Source organism: Haliotis rubra, unplaced genomic scaffold (assembly GCF_003918875.1).
Source record: "Haliotis rubra isolate DU_JTF1 unplaced genomic scaffold, ASM391887v1 Scf239, whole genome shotgun sequence".
Classification (NCBI taxonomy): domain Eukaryota; kingdom Metazoa; phylum Mollusca; class Gastropoda; order Lepetellida; family Haliotidae; genus Haliotis; species Haliotis rubra.
Window position 1 is genome coordinate 349,985 of NW_025766436.1, and position 22,697 is coordinate 372,681.

At 40.5% G+C, this 22,697-nt stretch overlaps 1 protein-coding gene across 4 annotated transcripts in view; it reads right to left on the reverse strand.

Moving 5' to 3' along the window:
* Positions 1-22,697, reverse strand: part of LOC124278518 (protein neuralized-like) — a 68,245-nt gene that overhangs the window by 12,998 nt on the left and 32,550 nt on the right. For 2 of the 4 annotated variants that reach the window (XM_046714232.1, XM_046714231.1), the window contains exons 2-3: positions 21,709-22,221; positions 12,997-13,494 (exon numbers count right to left, since the gene is read on the reverse strand). In XM_046714232.1, the coding sequence (XP_046570188.1) occupies positions 12,997-13,494; positions 21,709-22,221 (1,011 nt within the window). Of the gene's footprint in view, positions 1-3,105; positions 4,066-4,687; positions 6,465-12,996; positions 13,495-21,708; positions 22,222-22,697 lie in introns of those variants that run through there. The other 2 variants (XM_046714233.1, XM_046714230.1) reach the window with 2 other exon arrangements.

Consider the following 22,697-nt stretch of genomic DNA (forward strand, 5'->3'; position numbering starts at 1 on the left):
GTTTAACATTTGGACGTCTGCGTACCTATAGACGCGTGGGAGAACGTTATGCACAGGCCTGTGTCTTGGAGAGGAATCGCTTTGGTGGTGGTTCCGTGATGATTTGGCGGGGAATAACAGCACGCCAAAGAACTCCTTTGGTGATTGTTCTGGGCACTTTAACTGGTGTGGGATACAGGGATCAGATTCTTCAACCTGTGGCAATTCCTTTTCTGCAACGTCATGGCCCTGGGTTAACATTCCAACAGGACAATGCCCGCCCTCATACGGCAAGGGTTGCTATGGATTTCTTGCAACACCACAACGTTGACTTACTACCTTGGCCCGCAAATTCACGGATCTCTCCCGATAGAGAGCATGTTTGGGGCCGAGATGGATCGGCGTCTCGCCGTCTTCCTCATCCGCCAGATAACGTCCTTGACCTTGCAACAGAACTTGAGAGAATCTGGCGTGACATCCCACAAGCCTTCCTTGCACGTTTGATAGGCTCTATGTGTCGTCGATGCACTGCTGTTTGACTCAATGCTGATGGTGGACATACCCGTTATTGAGCTTGTGACATGGTCGTTTGACCCCTGTCTCACTTGTGGACTCGTGACGTCATTGTGATTGACTTTTCAATTGAAATTCTCCCGACTTGTTATGGTCTCATGATCCCTCCATGAAAGTTTATATGTACCTTTGACATTGTTATCGTACTTATCAACTGGGATAATACTTTGACAATGCACAGTTTCTTTATGTGGCTAGTATATATGCATATATAATAGACCAAAATATTGTCGAAAAAGCATGACAATGTGCCTTTAAGAACTGAAGTTGTATGTGATGATGTTTATCAACTGATGAAGACAAATGCCTCACCTGAGCAAATACAACTGTAAAATACGGACTTCTGTAACTCTCTGCTTGATTGACAGCGAAATCAAGCAATATGCTGACCTCCATTGGGAAATGAGTGACTGCTAGCCTGATAATATTCATGGACACAAGGTCACCTGCTGCTCTCAATAAGTTTGTCTGCTTTTTTTGCCAAGTCAAAGATGATTTTGTCAAAGAAATCTCAGTGACCAACTCGATACCCTCACTCACTCGCAAGGAACCCCCCAAATATTCTCAAAGATTCAGAAATAGAGTTTTCTTTTGTTTGTTTCTCATTTAACCCTGCACTTACCAATATTCCAGTGATAGTGGCTACAGTCCGTAAATAACTGAGTCTGGACCAGACACTCCAATGATCACAGAAGTAGAGTGATTGTGGAAGATCCATGGAATAGACTCTTTATCTCTTGTATTTTGAGGAGCTTGGTATCAAGTGATTGATCCATCTGCTAAATCATGATCAAACTTGCCTTTATATCAAGTACACATGACTTTTTGATAAGAAGTGCTATAACAGCATTCACTAAAGAAACTGTTCACTTGCTTAGAAACATCACTGTTTATCACTTTATCAGTTTGATTTTATTTTTGAAATTGCAAGGATGGCAACAGGAAAATCTATTTTCAGCTGAAAATGTAATATTGTGTCATTAAATGGAGGGGTTTGAATTGATCAATCAAATAAAATTAGCGGAAATCCGTGGATCAGTGGAAATCCGCAGATCAGCGGAAAATTGCCATCCCTGATTGGGAGGCCATGCAGATGTCTCAAGTAGTGGTGGTCTGATTAATTGAAATCAATGAAGAGCAATCGATCATGTTTTGTCATAATCAAACACAAACAATTTTGGAACACTTGTTTGCATGAACAATACTTTTCACAAGGTTGGTTTTGTCAGTTACATTTCATAAGCACTACAAGCTCGTTCAAGTCATGATTGAAATGATCTCCAGGAAATTTGTGTTACTAACATACTAGTCATCCTTTAGAGAAGAGAAATTTGCAAATGCATTTTGTGCAATTTAAAAACCCTGAAAGAACTACATGATCTTTTAATTTTTTGTGCATTAACAAACAATAACCAGGAAAATTTGATAAATGACGCTAACCAATTATTTTCGATGACTGATCGGTTGGAATGAACCCGTTAAATCATCAATTGTGTATGAACCATCATTGTGGACATGATTGTGATCGTGATTAGTACCTTGTCAATTTCTTATATTTATGCAATTACATAATGCTACACATTGTGTGCAGTTATGTATTATGTATGATTGTGATTAGTAATTTATCAATTTATGTATGCTGAACATAAAAATACAAATGATAGTCCACTTGTGTCTTTCTTGGCTTGGTCATCTCCTGATTTTCTGAGACATGGGGAACGCACATCTACAGTACAAGTATCTGCCTACAGGTCGAGGTGGAAGTTATATGTACAGAATCAGTAAGAGAAAAGCAAATGATTATTGGAGATGTACAACGAAAGATTGCAGTGCCTCAATGAAAATGAAGAATGAAATTCCACTGAGAGTCGACGCAACTCACAACCACCCCAAGTGCCAAATGACATTAAGGTATGCTACCACATATTATCAATTAAATATGTTTTTAATTCCTTTTCATAATGATTGTCAAAATTTACAATAATACCAAACAATACCAAGTGGATGATCATATTTATTCTATAATTGTTATCTATACTCATACCATTTCTTTTTAATTTTAGGTACATGAGACTTTACAGTCAGAGAAAGAAGTACAGAGATCTGCAAAAGAAGGTTGAGGAACTGGAGTGGAAGTTGGATTCCAACCAGATGACTGTATACCAGTATGCGGACAGTGCATCACATGATCTTGATTAGCATGAATTTGAATTTGTACATAAATAAAGTTGACATGTTAGATGATATATTGTACATATTTTAATGATTAAAAAGGACAGTGGTAAAGTGGATTATTGTCCATCCTTCAATAATGGTACAAGTGCTACGGTGATAAACTGTTATTTTGTACACATGTATGAATAAACTGAACATGAACGTTATGGTTGTCGCCTTGCTCTGGGATTAGGGTTGTTGTATAAACACCTCAAACCATTGTTGCAAATTTCCACCCTTTTTGCACGAAGGCGAAAACAAAAAAATGGCCCATGTTTTTACACGTCAAAAACAGTCGCCTTCCTGCGAAGACACCATGTTTGACCTTGCTATCAAGCATGCTGGAGGAATATTTAGGGCTTTGAAAAACAAAACAAGAAATTTGAGGAATGCAAAAGAGACATGATGTCATTAATCAACCCAGCTTCAGCTATATCCTCCCTATAAGAAGCAAGTCAGGATAGTTGCTAATTCAAAAGTTGCTGGTATTGGAAACTTGAAATATGGTTTCATTCTGCGTTTGCAGTTCATTGACAAAAACTGGAGTATTTAAAGTTTTTAGGTATTTCCTACCAGCTACCTCTTTGAAATGGAACTAATTAAATAGATTGATAAGAAACAGCCACCATTATTTATTCAATTTTACTATATTCCATTAACCCAAGTAAAGGATTAATTTCAACACTGATTAATACACAACATTTCAACACTGAAAGGTAAACCTTATAGGCATCCCAGACACATTGGTAATGAAGATGAAAAGCACATGTTTGTGATGGTTGCGTTGACAGTGAGGGAGGGAGTGAATGTTACATAACACTTCAGTCAGCAATATTTAAGCTGTATCACAGGTTAAACCTGTGGTTTATTGCATGACAACCATCTAACTCATTCAGGTATTGCTCACTTGAGTCAGTTTCAGACACAGACCAGCTACTGAGAATCTAGACTTTACTCAAATACCCATGTAGGTGGCAGTGTGAGGCACTGCTCCATGACTGTATTCAATGAAAAGTCCATGTATGTAAAACTACAATAATTCTCACCGACAAGTCTATAGTATATATATGCAAACAGTGCAGGAATGTAGTCTTTTATAGAAAGAATGTCTTCTAATTGTTTGCATAATCTAGGAAGTACACTAAAATCATTGACTTAGAGGCTTGCACTGCTTGAGTGCAGTGAGTGGGGTCACAGAGTACTCTGATGAAGACATAGCCAGTGGTGGTCCAGTCCAGTCTGATTGACCCAGTCCATCACTGGATGATGGTTGGGAGCATCAGTTGATAAGCTCTGACACTGCAACATGATGTAAGACACACTAAGTGTACAGTGCTCAGTTGGTTATACAGATTGATGTGGTTGCCATGGTTACAGGCACATTCCATATTGCCAGCCTGCCTCTCCCTCCCTTCATAACTACCAATGCTGAATGTCAGAGCTGGTGTAGCAACTTGCAGTTTATAAATAAATACAACCTGGTAACAGGCACCACACCAAGGATGTTCCAGCCATCCCTATCTCTCAGTGGCATAGCATTACCAACAGTTCCTGAATAAACAAAGATGCACATCAGGACCTGATGCCTTCATCAAATATACATGTCAGCACCAATCTTGAATTAGATGTATACAGGTATATATAGCAGAGTATAGTGTGAGGATAAAGAATTGAGTCCCTATACACAGAATAACCATATCTAGCAAGGTGATGTAACTTGTGATACAAGGAATGCTGCTCAGAATAAAGGGAGATTTGTTGGAAGGAGAAAAATGTTCCCGGAATGCTAGTGAGAGGCATTTATCCATGTGGTGCTACTAATGGCAGCATGAGATGCATGCACCTCTGACATTCCCTATCTGCACACAATCTGCACCTGAAGCCTCCATCATGGCATAAGTGTGCAGGGGATATAGCTTACCTCGGTAAGACTGGTGGAACACTTCATACTCGGAGTCAGAATCTGCACGACGCTCTGTGTTATTGTCATATGTTTCAATGTGACTGTCAATGTTCTTTCCACAGGATGCAGATCCAAAGTGATTATCAACATCATTTCCACACCTAGCTGGCTCCATGTAATGCTCCATGTTACTACCACACATACTTGGCTCCATGCTACCACCCCACATAGCTGACTCCAGTAGACGCTCGAAGTTGCCATCACATATTGGTGACTGTAAGTGGTGCTCTGTCTTACCACTGCACATTGGTGACTCTATATTACTACTGCATCGAGCTGACTCCATATACCGCTTGATGTTACTACCACTTATTGGTGATTCCCTGTGATGTTCAATGTTACCACTACACATTGGAGCTTCTATGTTGTGATCCACGTTGCCACTTTCCCTTGAACACTCCATGTGGCGCTCTAACTTACCACAGCCAATCAGTGAGTCAATGTCAGCCTTCCTACAACAGACTGGTGAGTCCATGTGGGGCTCACTTTTACCAGGGTAAACCACTGATTCAACACGATGTTCAACACTAGAACCACAAAGAGGAGAATCCAGATATTGTTCCATGCTACCACAAGAAACTGCAGATTCAAGATGGCATTCTATGCTGCCACTACGTATTGGTGGTCCCCGGTGGCGCTCAATGTTACCACCACATAATGCTGACTCCATGTGGCGTTCTTGGTTACCACAAGACACTGCAGATTCAAGATGACATTCAATGCTGCCACTACGTATTGGTGGTCCCCGGTGGCGCTCAATATTACCACCACATAATGCTGACTCCATGTGGCGTTCTTGGTTACCACAAGACACTGCAGATTCAAGATGGCATTCTATGCTGCCACTACGTATTGGTGGTCCCCGGTGGCGCTCAATATTACCACCACATAATGCTGACTCCATGTGGCGTTCTTGGTTACCACAAGACACTGCAGATTCAAGATGACATTCAATGCTGCCACTACGTATTGGTGGTCCCCGGTGGCGCTCAATATTACCACCACATAATGCTGACTCCATGTGGCGTTCTTGGTTACCACAAGAAACTGCAGATTCAAGATGACATTCAATGCTGCCACTACGTATTGGTGGTCCCCGATGGCGCTCGATGTTACCACCACATAATGCTGACTCCATGTGGCGCTCAAAGTTACCACTGGTCCTTGCTGACTCGATATGGCGCTGAATGTTTCCACAGACCACGGGTGACTCCATGTGGAGGTCTACATTTCCACCACACATTACCGGTGACTCTAGATGATGTTCTATGTTGCCCCCACACATCGGGGACTCCATGAGATGTTCAATGTTGGCACCACTCAGAGCCGACTCAATGTGGCGCTGAATGTTTCCACCACTTATTGCTGAAGATTCTACATGGCACTGAATGTTGCTTCCACGTATCGCAGCTTCTATATGGCGCTCTATGTTGGCGCCACACAGTGTAGTGGTCACATGGCGATCCATGCTGCTATCATATCTGACTGCCTCAACACGACCATCTCCTCTGTTGTCACACATGATGAGACAAGAGGAACACCACACCCACTAGCACATCATCACAGACATCACTGCTACTCCAACATGTTACAACTCCTCTTTCAAACCTCGGCTTTGTACTTCTGACATGAAGGGCTAGGTAGATCTGGGTACACAGCTTCCAAAATAGCGCAAGATTGAAATAACCTACAAAGGGCAGAGTGAGCGAGCGAGAGAGAGAGAGGCTACACTGACTGCAGATATCCAACACTGACTGTCTTATCACCTGGCTCCCCCTACAGGCAAGAAGGCTACTTATCATACACACATTTCCTGTCATTACAATCCCATTTAGTTCTGCTTTCAGAAAATGATAGAGCTCACTTTTTAATTATTTCTATTCCTGAGTGTGTAAACTACAGAGCACCTTTAAGTACTTGGCCTGGTGTGGAACCTAATCTAATACCAAGGAGTTGGTGCTGACTTGTTTTTCAAGCAAATGATCAGGATGGTATATGAACTGTATGTAAACAGTTCAAGTATCAGTCAGGGTACAAGTGTTTTCATACTGAAAAAGAAACCTCATTACAAACAGATTGATTGAAAGCTTCATGCTGCCCACTAGATCAGTATGGTGCCTTAAACAGTTAAATTACTTAATACTTTTACAGGCCTACCAAAGAAAACTTTCCCACTGTGCAGAAAAACGTAGAAAAGCCCACATTTATTGTGGAAATAGCAACATAAACATACTACGTCGCTACTGAAACAGTAAAATCTGCAATGAAAGACTATGAAACTGCAACATTTTTATATCAGCAAACTTTGACCTCTACTGCACATGTGCATTATGATCCGCGCTGCTTTCAAACTTTTCGAGCAACCATGAATTGCCTCGCGTAGAAAAAGTATTGAAAATGTCGAAATAATTGCTGTCAATCATTTCATACAAATGGAAAGTAAACTAAACAAGTGTGCACACAAGTATGATGATGATAAATGCCAAATAAAACAACAGAAATACTTTAAAAAGGGAATGGAACTTTTGTCCAAGCTGGAAAATGTCAACGTGTGTTCGAGACTTCCTCTTGCATGAGCGCATGCGCAAAATTGAGGTTGCAGGCTCTTCGTTTTTTTATCCAGTTTTAGCAATTCAAAGTTGCCGTTTTTACTGTTTCAATAGCGAGGTATTATGTTTATGTTGCTATTTCCACGATTAATGTGGACTTTTCTGCGTTTTTCTGCACAGTGGGAAAGTTTTCTTTAGTAGGCCTGTTTTAGGTTCTGAAAAAATGATCAACTGCACTATTTATAGGGTTAGGGAGAAACCATTAATACACTGTCACACTGAAATCAAGGTACCATGAAGAACATCTAAAGTGGCATCATGCTGGGTTTGAAATCCCTTCAATTTCAGTGCTAATGACATGGTCAAAATAAGTTCCTTGAGGCGGAATGGTACACTTAAAAATCAAAATCAATTTCAAAGATTCTCATTTGAAATCACAAATTATGAAGATATGAACACACAAGTGAACTACTATCGGCAGTCAGTGGCTCAATAATGTCACTGTAATCGATTGACTGATGCTCATGATATCCATCACTGGACTGTTTAGTCTACAGAATGCTGTCAGTTAGCTAGAATATTGCTTACAAATCTGCATATTGCGGCATTAAACATTAAACAAACTTTATGCATGGAATGTTTCACAAAATGAAACCAAGCAAAACTTCAAAAACACAACTGCTTACTATCTAGCCCATAGTGAAATGTGGTTCACCCATTTTGTAAATGATATATTTATAAATATTATTGATAACAATATTTATCACATACCTCACTTAAATTGAACATTATTGCTTTTAATTTGTGTCCCCTAGCATAAAAAATAAAGCTTGTCTATCCCTGTCTATTTGCAGTTTGTAGACTGAGTGAGTACAAGTTGTTATAAAACTGACGTCAGCAAAGTTCAAGCCATATCACAGCAGCATTAAATTAATCAAATCTGGACCAGACCAAATTGTGACTGAGAGCAAGAGCATCAGCCAAACCATCGGGAAGCATAAACACACAATCATTGAAGTCCCTGATCCATCATAATCAGCTCTTTCAACCTGTAGTGGGCATGTAGATCTGGTGAGCTGGGGAATGTGGATTGAACACGATAAATCAACATTTCCATATCACCAGTCACTTTCACCAGCTTTACCAATTCCTATTTGGACACCAAATCTCACAAAACACTATCATTCCTGTAATGTTAATGTATTTAAGTAATCAAGGTGGCAATTCCTCTGCACCTAGTTCCCTATCTCCACCTGGTCTATCTTCCCAAAAATACTCACCAATTAAGACATTTTCTAACAATCAAAAAGCTATCGAGGTAAACATTGTACTGAAGGTTTATACAAGGCTCCAGGTGCTGGGGTTGTCTGGCCAGGCATACCAGCCCTGATAATGGTTGTTTATAAACACTTAAGAAACTGCCTCCAAGACTATGTGTTTGGCACTTTGGTTCCAATCCACCTGCCTTCATATATCTAAGTTTTAACTGAGCTGTGCCCCGTTCCACAAAGTAAACGTATCGCTGAGATGATCATAACTCCCATGCTTTAACACAGACTTAAGACAGTTGTAGTGCTAAGATGATCATAACTCCCATGCTTTAACACAGACTTATGACAGTTGTAGTGCTGAGATGATCATAACTCCCATGCTTTAACACAAACTTATGACAGTCGTAGTGCTAAGATGATCATAACTCCCATGCTTTAACACAGACTTATGACAGTTGTAGTGCTGAGATGATCATAACTCCCATGCTTTAACACAGACTTATGACAGTTGTAGTGCTAAGATGATCATAACTCCCACGCTTTAACACAGACTTATGACAGTCGTAGTGCTAAGATGATCATAACTCCCATGCTTTAACACAGACATGACAGTTGTAGTGCTAAGATGATCATAACTCCCACGCTTTAACACAAACTTATGACAGTTGTAGTGATGAGATTGCTGTGTGAAAAGGGCCTCTGGTCTATATATTCAGTGCACAGTCTGCTAGCCAAGCATATAGATGAATGACTGTCTAAGGCTATAGATGGTTGCACCTGCTTTCATGGACAAGCAGTAATATAGGATGTAGTGTGGAGCTTATAGCCTTGCATCACTGAGCATGCTGGTACACCTCCCAGCATTGATGGATTACAACCCTGCAAAAACTCATCATGTTCACTGGCACAGATATTTTGGACATGTTTCTCACTAGTCACTTCTGGGGGGTACTTGTATGTGTGAAAAAAGCTGATGATGCATATAAGATAATGATTAAAACAGTACCATAAACATGACAGATGCTGGAGCATTGAACATAATACCACAATCCATATGTAGCCTATATCTGTTGCTTTAATAGATCATGTTATTATGCTAGGACAGCTGTGTTTACCTAAATCCTCCAGTCAGCATGGTCAGAACAACATGTTCTATTCACTTTCTTCAAATGTTTCTAAAGCAAGTGTCTTTAGTTTAGATATTTCATTGACATCACCAGAATTAACCTCCCCTTTTGTCAGTGTTTTCTTCAAGCTGCCGTGCATGTTGCTGACTCTGATGAAAACATCAAAGCTCAACACAGCTGTCATACTATGCTAATATTCCCAGACCAATCACTTAACACAGGTTTCTGGAATAATCAATATCATATTACATACAACAGATGTTAGCAACACATAATCACAATTTTCCCACAAGAACAGGTACAACGCGTAACTCTACCTGTGTGCTTTGTGATACTCCTCTATTGGATCACGAAGTCAACAGAGAAATATATCAGGAATATAAAGATTGACTCCAACCAGCTGTGATGAAAAACACACAGCTTCTTCCTTACGTGACATTGGTATTTTGTAGAATTGTCTAGGCTGACAATTCTCCTCGCAGATGGAAACATCACAGGGAGCATTAGTTAGGTCTGCGTACTATCTGATAGATTTGAATGTGACTTTGCTGTCAATGGCACTGCTGACACTTTCAAAGTGACTGAAGTTTCGACTGTTAAATTTCAGTCACACCAACAGTAGACTGAGTAGCAGTATCAGGTATGGCAATAGGAAAATCTATTTTAAGCTTAAAAGTTAATATTGTGTCATTGAATGGGTTCAGGGTTTCTCAGCGGATTTAGAAGATTCACAGAATTGATCAATTTGAAATAAAATTGGATCAGCGGAAAATTGCCATCCCTGCAGTATGTAAATGAACATGTTTGCTTTGTGCACAGAGCCACACAGGTTCCTGCTGTAGGAGTACAGAGACAAACCTTTGTGCACAGAGCCACACAGGTTCCTGCTGTAGGAGTACAGAGACAAACCTTTGTGCACAGAGCCACACAGGTTCCTGCTGTAGGAGTACAGAGACAAACCTTTGTGCACAGAGCCACACAGGTTCCCGCTGTAGGAGTACAGAGACAAACCTTTGTGCACAGAGCCACACAGGTTCCTGCTGTAGGAGTACAGAGACAAACCTTTGTGCACAGAGCCACACAGGTTCCTGCTGTAGGAGTACAGAGACAAACCTTTGTGCACAGAGCCACACAGGTTCCTGCTGTAGGAGTACAGAGACAAACCTTGTGGTGAGGGTTCCTCATTCCAACATCTGTTCTCAGGTGCCAAGATCAGCCGTTTCCCAGACACGCCCACCCAACCAGTTCTTGTCTTCATTATCCAAGGCATTTCCCAATGTTTTGAATTTGTAAGTCATGTCTCTTTCAGAAACAGAAAATGTCTTTGTGACCAACCTTGTCAACCATATACCTCAGTAAGCCAGACACAAAATTGCTGTGAGTGTTACCAGGATGTATTTTGCCATCAGCTATTTGTTTCTTGTAAATAAGATAAGCCAACCAATAATCAATTCAACACACACCAAGCACATCGCTGTTTTGTGTATTTTGAGATTGTGTCATTCAATGTCCTCCAAAATAAGGATCGTTATTAGCATCTTCAGTATTTTCTTTAATTTCAAATATATATTTTTACTACTTCAACACATTTTTCAATACTGTCTAAAACTGGCCGGGGGTTTCATCTATTGACAAATCGGAATTACAAATCATTACTTGAATTCCACATGTTGAACTGATCTGCCAGTGCTAATGACGTCATAATCAGATGATAGTTTTTCTGGAGATGGGGCCTTGAGGTTCAAAGTGTATCTCAATATGTTGTGATATACAAAGCTGTATTGCATTACATTACATGATCTATTGACATTTCCAAATTGTTTAATTCAGAGGCAATCACAAACAACATTCCATGAACAGAAGTTCATTAATAGAAAACATCAAGATGCTGGTGATAACGACTGACCATGCTACCATCTTTGAGACGAAGGAAGTGTAGAAGTGCGAATGCATATAAGGGAGGTAACTGAGAATTTACATCCTATCTTTGAGGACATGTATTTTAGAATTACAGAAACATTTGAAGGTGTCTGGCAATTGTATAAAATTAAACACATAATAACAATTGCGTTTGAAAACACTTGATATACCGAACATGCAAAAACATTATTGTGATACATATGAATCTAAAGAATGAATCTTAATACACCAATATACTGATAATAATGTGCACCAGTTTGACTGTAGTTATTAGCTGTGACTGGGTGTGGTACCATGATACCACTTGACAACTGACCAATTATAGGCCATCCACTCACAAAAGACATGATTACAAATAATCATGATAGTGGAACAAATTGGCTTTGGTTGTTGAAGTGACTCTGACAACCAAATAAAGAAATAATATTAATGAGGTTTATCAGTCAGTACAGTCTGAAAGTAACTGTTATGTAAGGTTTCTAACAGATGGGGTACAGGTTGCCAAGAAATGGCTGGTAACGTTTTCAGGGAGCTAGCATGAAATTTATAGGGAAAAACTAAAGCAGCCTAAAGATTATAGTCGGTAATGGATAAACATTTCACCATGACTGGTCTACCTCAAGGGAAGTTATGTACTGCACATGCCCAAAACATCACAAACTTCAACATTGCTTAAAACATCTTATCTGGCTGACTGCACATATACAGTGTAAAATGTCTTCAATTCGTGTAAGTAAGAGACATGTAAATAAATCAAATTTTACAATTCCCACATAGTCTGTCGTACAGACCCTGAAGCAAATATATCCAAGAAAGCCCACGCAAGTCTAGAAAATGTGGCAAGTCTAGATTTCCTCTCTGAAAATGAAGAAAGTCTCAGGGCTCCTTTTCATTATATATATATTTTTTTTACTATGAACTTTTTTCAGTAAAATATGTTCATTTCAGAGAATAGTTGTTAGTCTAAATTCCCATATTGCTTTTCAGATTTTATTAAAATATATTTTAAGTGAGTCAATCATCTTTTATTTGTCTCTAATCTTAGGCAATGATTAACAGACTTCACCAGCATGAATTACCAAGAAGTCTAATTTGTTCCACTCAATAACCATGTATTTAACATATGCAGGGTTCCCACAGGCATGGCAGACCAAAATTCCCTGACTTTTCCCTGACTTTCAGAGAAAAGCCAAAATTCCCTGACTTTTCCCTGACCAGTGGGAGCCCTGATATGAGTATGGCTTTACGCCACTTTTAGCAACATCCCATTAATATCAAGCCAGGGCACATTAGGAATGGGCTGTACATATTGGACCAGGAACTGACCCCAAGCTTGCGATGTCACAAATAACGATTTTAACTACAAGGCTACCTCATTCAAAATATGAAATTTAACGTACCTTCATTTGTGAGAAAGAAACTAAGCTCATCGCCAATATCCGGAGTCCGGCATACATCCTTGTTCACCACCCAGTACTCTGGCCTGTCCAGCAGCAGATCGGAATCATCTGGTAAATCATCTGTAGAAATCCTATTGGGATCACATGCAGTCAATCCGAAAGCAAGTCCACCAACATAGGAGCGATCAATACCCAGTATTTGGATGACAACTTTCTCCCCACATCGCAAAGGGCAGGACGTAAACACATATGCGTTACAGTACTCATCACGGAGTCGACAGGCAATAGTTTTATCTGCTGTCACCCGAATGTTTTTGCCTCGATTGTCGTGAAATGTCATGTGTTGGAAATCTATATTTGCATGATATCTGACAACAGGGAGCTGTGACGTCGACTCATTCACTGAGAATGAGGAAAAGGAGAAGAGTTCTTGTTCCACCGACACAGAGGAGGAAGTGTTTGGATGCTGTACACGGTTGTTGAGGGCCACAGTCTGATCTGAAAACAGACACAGCATACACGTCTAAAACAATCACAGGGAATACCAACCACATTCTACATATTTAAAATGAGTCTGAGAGTTTGGTTAAATGACACCTTTAGCAGTATCTCTGTTATCTCTGTTATAAAGCAGTATGTCAGAACCAAAAGTGATACAGATCTTACAGGTTTACCTCTTTTGTGAAACACGACTAAAGGGATCGGGTGGTCAGGCTCGCTGACTTGGTTGACACATGTCATCGGTTCCCATTTGCGCAGATCCATGCTCATGCTGTTGGATCACTGGATCGTCTGGTCCAGACTCGATTATTTACAGACCACCGCCAAATAGCTAGAATATTGCTGAGAGCGGCTTTAAACTAAACTCACTCAATCACTCACTTTTGTGAAAGCCACTAGCACGGGTATGGTGCTTACAAATCTAGATACAAACTCAGGGCAAACCTGAACAATGTTTGCTGACATGATGCTGTTATTAGTTTGTGTGCTTGCAATATCAGCAAACTTGTTCATGCTCTGATAAACAATAGCAGAAATATTAATCATAACGAGCAAAATATGACAATGATATGATGATGATCTGTTCAGTCTGACAAGTGTTACGGAGATTAATGTGTCTTAAGCATAGTCAATCACAACTATTACTAATCAGGAATAGCTTGTGCTTTACAACATGGACACTACAAGGACCATAGTTATAGAATCCTCCATACTCTAGATACATGAACAGTAGGACATATATACATGAAGATCTGCAAACAAGATAAAAACCAAAGTCAAGATGGACGTTTCTTTATTAATAACTGTAAATGTTTGTGTATTTCTTGAAAGCACAGCTTCTGATTCGAAAGTGTTGGATTCTGACGACTGGTCATATCTTAAAGTAATACACTTGGCAAATAAAACCAGTAAGTCCTTCAACACTAATCTTTCTGTGGGATGACCAGTTGGTATTAAACTCATACTACCTCTGATTTCTGAGATTATGTGTTATTGCTGCCAAATCCATAGAGATTCAACACTATTAAGAGATGCCGAGATCAGTGTGAGGGAGCGAGTTGTGTTTTACTCCACTATTACAGCAATATTCCAGCAATTTGGCAGGGGACTGAAACTGGGCCTTTGCCTTGATGAGCAAATGCTTTAACCACCAGGCTACCCCTGAGATAACAGTGTGGGTAAGACAATAAATGTCAAAAGTTGCAAGATACTGAACAAGTCAAGAAGGAAATGATCAACTTCCTACAGTATCAATACTATCCTGGAGTCAACTGAGACATTACCACCAGGTTGATCATCACCTGCCCTCGCTCAGGCCACACCTAAAATATGTCCCTCCAGCAGTGCTGACGGCAGAACAAAGAAATCTTCACACACCTGACAACTTACAGTTGTCTTGTTGAGCCAAAACACCAATAAGGTGGGACAGCCAACATGTGGCATACAACATTCTATTGATGGAAACAGCTGGAATTGTTTCCCTATGTACAGCCTTTCACAGCATTGCATCAAGTGAGTTGAAATCACAGGAAGGTAGTCAGGTAGTGTGTGTAAGTGAGATAGTATGTGAGGTAGCATGGGTCAGTGAGACAGAACATTCAGTAGTGTCTGATCATGTTAGTGAGAGAGCAAGACAGAGAAAGGGACAGTCTTTTGTCATACTCAGTATATACTACTTACTTGATCATACTGTGTGATATTACTGCTTAGTTGGTCATACTGTGTGATATTACTGCTTACTTGATCATACTGTGTGATATTACTGCTTAGTTGGTCATACTGTGTGATATTACTACTTACTTGATCATACTGTGTGATATTACTGCTTAGTTGGTCATACTGTGTGATATTACTGCTTAGTTGGTCATACTGTGTGATATTACTGCTTAGTTGGTCATACTGTGTGATATTACTGCTTACTTGATCATACTGTGTGATATTACTGCTTACTTGATCATACTGTGATATTACTGCTTATTACACAAATAACTGATTGACTAAGAAAAAGGTTTCCCAACAAGTGTTTGCCACTGATATGGCAATGTCCCCCGCCGCTAAAGAGTGGAATATCTATATTTACTACTTTTTATTTTTGGGTCACATACAAGATACCTGAAATGACTGGTGTCTGCATAATCACCCAATGTAGGCTGTCAACATACTTGAAACATTGGGTGCAATGTTTTATGAGATATCCGCTTTAAAAAGCGGTCAAAGTATAGTGGTGACCTTGAAGATAAGGTCAAGGTCACCCAAATAAACTGGTGTCTGTGTAATACTCCAATGTACGCTGTCACCAAATTTGAAGACATTGGGTACAACAGTCCATAAGATGCCGTGTTAAGAAGAGTTTGAAAAGTGTTCAAAGTGTCGTGGTGACCTTGAAAATAAGGTCATGGTCACCTAAATAAAGTGGTGTCTGTGAAATCACCCAATGTAGGCTGTCACTAAATTTGAAGACATTGGGTACAACAGTCCATGAAATATTGCGTTAACAAGAGTTAAAAGCATGCAAAGTGTCATGGTGACCTTGAAGATAAGGTCAAGGTCACCCAAATCAACTGGTGTCTGCGTAATCCCCCAATGTAGGCTGTCACCAAATTTGAAGACACTGGGTACAACAGTTCATGAGATATCGCGTGAACAAGAGTTGGAAAAGTGGTCAAAGTGTTGTGGTGACCTTGAAAATAAGGTCAAGGTCACACAAATCGACTGGTGTCTGCGTAATCCCCCAATGTAGGCTGACACCAAATTTGAAGACATTGGGTACACCAGTTCATGAGATATCGCGTGAACAAGAGTTGGAAAAGTGGTCAAAGTGTCGTGGTGACCTTGAAAATAAGGTCAAAGTCACGCAAATCGAATGGTGTCTGCGTAATCCCCCAATGTACGCTGACACCATATTTGAAGACATTGGGTACAACAGTTCATGAGATATCTCGTTAACAAGAATCGGGACGTCCGTACGGACGTACGCTGCTGAATACATAGTCCCCCGTTCTGCGCTGCGGTGGGGGACAACAAAACATTATTTCGTAATTCCTTTCATTCTGGAAATATATTTAGTGGGGGCATCATATTCCTGATTCTCTCACGTTAAAATGTGGTACTTGTTGGTCCCTGCCTGGTGCTCGGCATTAATGGGTACAACAAGGACTGGTCGGCTCGGAGTCAGTATAATGTGTCTGAGTTGGGTATTCATGCTTCACTGCGGCATGGTATCTCAGTGGGCTAGCACTATAAAGCCAGCTTAAGTCTGGGCTAGTACAAGCAGCCGTACATACACATACACACGCATGCACGTCATCATATGAGCGAAATATTCTCAAGCACAATGTTAAACCCAATTTCACCTCACCTCACCTCACCTCACCTCACCTCACCTCACCTCACCTGATTCTTAATAAAAGCACTGAAGGGAGTTTTAGGTATCTTAACATTACAACATACTAAGCTACAGTTTGACTGCCCTGGGTGTTGGAGGGAAAAAAGGTTAAGATTGAGTTGCCCTGGGGTATATCTAATATCTTGTTTAGATGACATGAACATGAAACAGCCATAGAAGAGACAAACACATTTGCTGGTGAAAAACACTTGTGAAAATATATTAGACCAATCATAGCAACCAGACAGGCGACTATGTTCTGGTAGCTAGTCTCACACACAGACTGACACAATCTCAAATACAGTCTCACAGTTTCATAGCCTCACTGTCACAGTTTCACACTCAGTCACACACTCTCACACACACAGACTGACACAATCTCAAATAGTCTCACAGTTTCATAGCCTCACTGTCACAGTTTCACACTCATTCACACACTCTCACACACAGTGAGTGAGTGAGTGAGTTATTATTTAACGTCACATCGGCAATATTTCAGCCATATCGTGACGAGAACATTTGACATTGTAATAGAATATATATAGTTATTATAAAAAACCTGCTGACGAAGCACAGTAAAAATACTAGACAATCACAGATATCAATATAAAACTAGCGAACAAAGCTAAAATATTCCAATTAAAGAAGACAATACAATGTAAAAATGGGCTATAGATCGCCAACAACTGAAGGTAGATCACCATACTAGGAACCATGGGGACTTACATTACTTTTGCTACCTGCATGGACCCTAGCTGGATTTACACCATCCCTTCAGCCATTGGCGACAGAATAGAAATCTAGCCATAAATTAAACACACACTTATTCTACGATTAAAAGCAGGTACACTTAGATTGACTAAATGCTTTGGGACTTCTACCACTCTCAGGAGGACAATGATTTTACAATACTTCAACCCCCTTTGAGGATACAGCCACTAACAATCTCAGTTGCTAATCTAAACTACCAATAATAAAATATATATCTATTTACAAATCACTCAACAAATCTAATTTTTTTAAAAATGCAAGAATTAAATGAGAACTGACATTATTAAAAAGATCCTTCATTGTTCGTGATTCGAAATAGATATCCCTTGTGATGGAATATTCAATACAGTCAAGCAAGACATGCTTGACTGTGATCCTTTCATCACAAGGGATACAAAACGGAGGATCTTCGCCTTTCAATAAATATTCATGAGTATATCTGGCATGGCCAATGCGACATCGTCGCATAATGACCTCTTCAAATCTGGACTGACAACCCAAGTAAGTGTAACCAATGTAGGGTTTTATTGCATGTAATTTATTAATACCTACTTGGGTGTCCCACTTCTTTTGCATTAGATCGCGGATGTATGTTCTAATGCTGGCTTTATAATCTGAATATGGGATAAGAAGTGGTGTCACTGATTTGTTGAGGGCTGCCTTAGCAGCAATATCAGCCATCGTGTTCCCAGAAATGCCAACGTGGCTGGGTAACCAACCAAAGACGATGTCGCATTGGCCAGTAGCAAGTTCATTGTACAATTCAAGAATTTCTAATAAAAGTGGATGTTTACAAGAAATATTTTTAATAGCCTGAAGACACGAAAGAGAATCTGAAAAGATGATATATTGTTTATATTTACGGTGTTTATTAATATATTTAAGAGCTGTTAATATGGCGTTTGCTTCTGCTGTGAATATAGAGCTGTTATTTGGTAGTCGAGAAGATATTGTTCTGGATCCAATGACAGTGGCACATGCCACAGCGCCACCATCCTTGGACCCATCTGTAAATAAGGATTTATGAGTATTATATTTATTTTTTAATTGATTATATTCTTGTTTATATTGTAATTCATTAGTTACAGATTTCTTAAACTTTGTCAGAGTTAGGTCAACTTCAGGCCTCACCAGTTGCCAAGGAGGAGAAGAAAGAAGACGGGAAGGAGATATATTTTCCAGCTCAATGCCGGCAGCAGAAATGAAGGGCTTAATTCTGTGCCCAAGAGGCGGAACAAGAGACGTTTTTTTGTTGTATAAATCCTCGTAGAGGGGATTAAAGACACAGTTAAATGCAGGGTTAGACTCGCTAGAATATAGTTTAGTTATGTATTGTAAAGATAATTTGATACGACGTTGTGTTAGAGAGGGCTCATCTGTTTCAACATATAGACTGTCAATAGGAGAGGTTCTAAAGGACCCAAGACAAAGTCTTAGGCCTTGGTGATGGACAGAATCAAGTAGTTTTAGGTTGCTTTTGCAGGCTCCACCATATACGATGGATCCATAATCAAGTTTCGAGCGGACCAATGATCGATATAGGTGGAGGAGGGTAGCTTGATCCCCTCCCCACTTAGAATTGGAACTCTCACACACAGACTGACACAATCTCAAATACAGTCTCACATTTTCATAGCCTCACAGTCACAGTTTCACACTCAGTCACACACTCTCACACACACAGACTGACACAATCTCAAATACATTCTCACAGTTTCATAGCCTCACAGACAGTTTCACACTCAGTCACACACTCTCACACACACAAACTGACACAATCTCAAATACAGTCTCACAGTTACATAGCCTCACAGACACAGTTTCACACTCAGTCACACACTCTCACACACGCACACTGACACAATGTTAAATACAGTCTCACAGTGACATAGCCTCACAGTCACAATTTCACACTCAGTCACACTCTCACACATGCAGACTGACACAATCTCAAATACAGTCTCACAGTTACATAGCCTCACTGTCAGTTTCACACTCAGTCACATACTCTCTCACACACACACACAGACAGCCTGACACAATCTCAAATACAGTCTCACAGTTTCATAGCCTCACTGTCACAGTTTCACACTCTCACACACACAGACTGACACAATCTCAAATACAGTCTCACAGTTAAATAGCCTCACAGTCAGTTTCACACTCAGTCACACACTCAGTCACACACAGAGACTGACACAATGTTAAATACAGTCTCACAGTTACATAGTCTCAGTCACAATTTCACACTCAGTCACACACAGACAGACACAATCTCAAATAGTCTCACAGTTACATAGCCTCACAGTCAGTTTCACACTCAGTCACACACACAGACTGGCACAATCTCAAATACAGTCTCACAGTTACATAGCCTCACAGTTTCACACTCAGTCACACACTCTCACACACACAGACTGACACAATCTCAAATACAGTCTCACAGTTACATAGCCTCAAAGTCAGTTTCACACTCAGTCACACACACAGACTGACACAATCTCAAATACAGTCTCACAGTTTCATAGCCTCACAGTCACAGTTTCACAGTCAGTCACACACTCTCACACACACACAGACTGACACAATCTCAAATAGTTTCACAGTTACATAGCCTCACTGTCAGTTTCACACTCAGTCACACACTCACACACACACACAGCCTGACACAATCTCAAATACAGTCTCACAGTTTCATAGCCTCACTGGCACAGTTTCACACTCAGTCACACACTCTCACACACACAATCTCAATAAGTAACAAAGTTACACTGTCAAGTCTTTTGCACAGACTGACACAAAATTTGATACACAGTTACACAGACCTACACACACACATTTACATGGTCTAACATGCACAATCACATAGTATCACACACACACACACACACACACAGAGTAATACAGACTGACACACACAGTTACACAGATTGACACACACAATCACATAACCTGATACACACAATCACATAGCCTAACATGCACAATCACAGTCTCACACACACACACACACACACACACACACACACACACAGAGTAATACAGAGTGACACACAGTTACACAGATTGACACACACAATCACATAACCTGATACGCACAATCACATAGCCTGACACGCACAATCACATAGCCTGACACACACAATCACATAGCCTGACACACACAATCACATAGCCTGATACGCACAATCACATAGCCTGACACACACAGTTACAGACCGACACTCACAATCACATAGTCTGACACACACATTCAGAGCTTTCATCCGTAGGAGCCGTGCCAGAGGGGTACACAAAATCCGTGGTCTAGACCACCAGTTGTCCGACTTCCATTTTACTGAAAGTCACAGTGGCTGAGTGGGTTAGGCGGCTGACTTTGTGTGACTTTGTGTGTCCCGGGTGGGACAACAAAAGTACTAGAATCTGTACTTTACTGAGAAAGTGTAATCCCAAATATAACCTATTTCACACATTTACATGCACAGTTACATGGACTGACACACATAGTTACACAGACTGACACACACAATCATGTAGTCACATACTCTCATACATACAGTTTTAGGCACACAGTCACACAGTTATGAGTCTCACACTGACACAATCTCAAATACAGTCTCACAGTTACATAGCCTCACAGTCACAGTTTCACACTCAGTCGCACACTCTCACACACAAACCACAAACCAACTGGTTTTATACTGTAAAGCCAAAGGACTAGAACAGATCATGTAGTGTAATGCCTATACTCCAAATACACACCAAAAGTGATATATTAATATGAACTAACTGAATGTAAACAGGCATGATGTAGCAATAGAACAGCCAGACTGTGACTGGATTATACAGCAACAAATTGACAATGACAGGTGAATCAGAGACAACCCACTTACATAGATGTGGTTCACTGAAGAACATCAAAGAACACTTAACCCACAAGTTAACCCCTAAGTTTACCATCTGACTGATCCATGTCACATAACAATGTATGAGTATAGGGAATGAATCATGGTTGTACATATATCAGGAACACACTACTGAGTCTTCACACATACCTGGTGCATCTTGTGGGAACTCAACCGCACAGGTGTTGCCATAGATGTCTAGCAGCGCCCACAGGGGGGAGCTGGTAATTACTCCTGAGAAGAATGCCCCTTTCTCCTCCCCATTCATGCTGTAGAAGACATCCCCTGCTCTGGTCACCCAGAAGCACAACAGACAGTTTGTGTTGGCATATCTCTCTCCCAAGGCCTTTGCCCAGTTGCCTGGTTTGTTGGTCAAGTCAGGACATGCATAGCGTGGCAATTCTGCTCCTCGCAGAACAGATGGGTCAATGTTGGTGAAACCGAAACGTAGAACACCACTCCAACTGGAGGAGGTATCTACAAATTTGACGAAAACCTTTTCGTTGATGTTAACTGGGCGATTACTGAAGCAGATGCCCTTACAAAAACTGTCTATTCGCCTGGCACGTGTCCGGTCTGGGCTGATGTCAATGTTGTCTCCATGAACTTCATGGAACTGCAGAGGCCAGTCAGAGCGCAGACTTTGCAATTCACCAGATAATCCTGGAAAAAAATAAAATTCAAGATAACTACAAGAACTCAGTTAACAAAAAAGCATTCCTTAATGAGAGATTAAAGTACTGGAGCTAGCAGTGCCATTCAAAGATCATATGTTGACAGTCAACATATGAGTGAGTGAGTGAGTTTAGTTTTACGCCGCACTCAGCAATATTCCAGCTATATGGCGGCGGTCTGTAAATAATCGAGTCTGGACCAGACAATCCAGTGATCAACAGCATGAGCATCGATCTGCGCAATTGGGAACCAATGACATGTGTCAACCAAGTCAGGGAGCCTGACCACCCGATCCCGTTAGTCGCCTCTTATGACAAGCATGGGTTACTGAAGATCAATATTCTAACCCGAACCTTCACGGGTAAGTCAACATATGAAATACCCAGACAGATGTTGAAAATCTGACACCGAGGTTGGGTAACTTCACAGACCATCCTACCCACACTAGCGCTTGCACCAGGAAC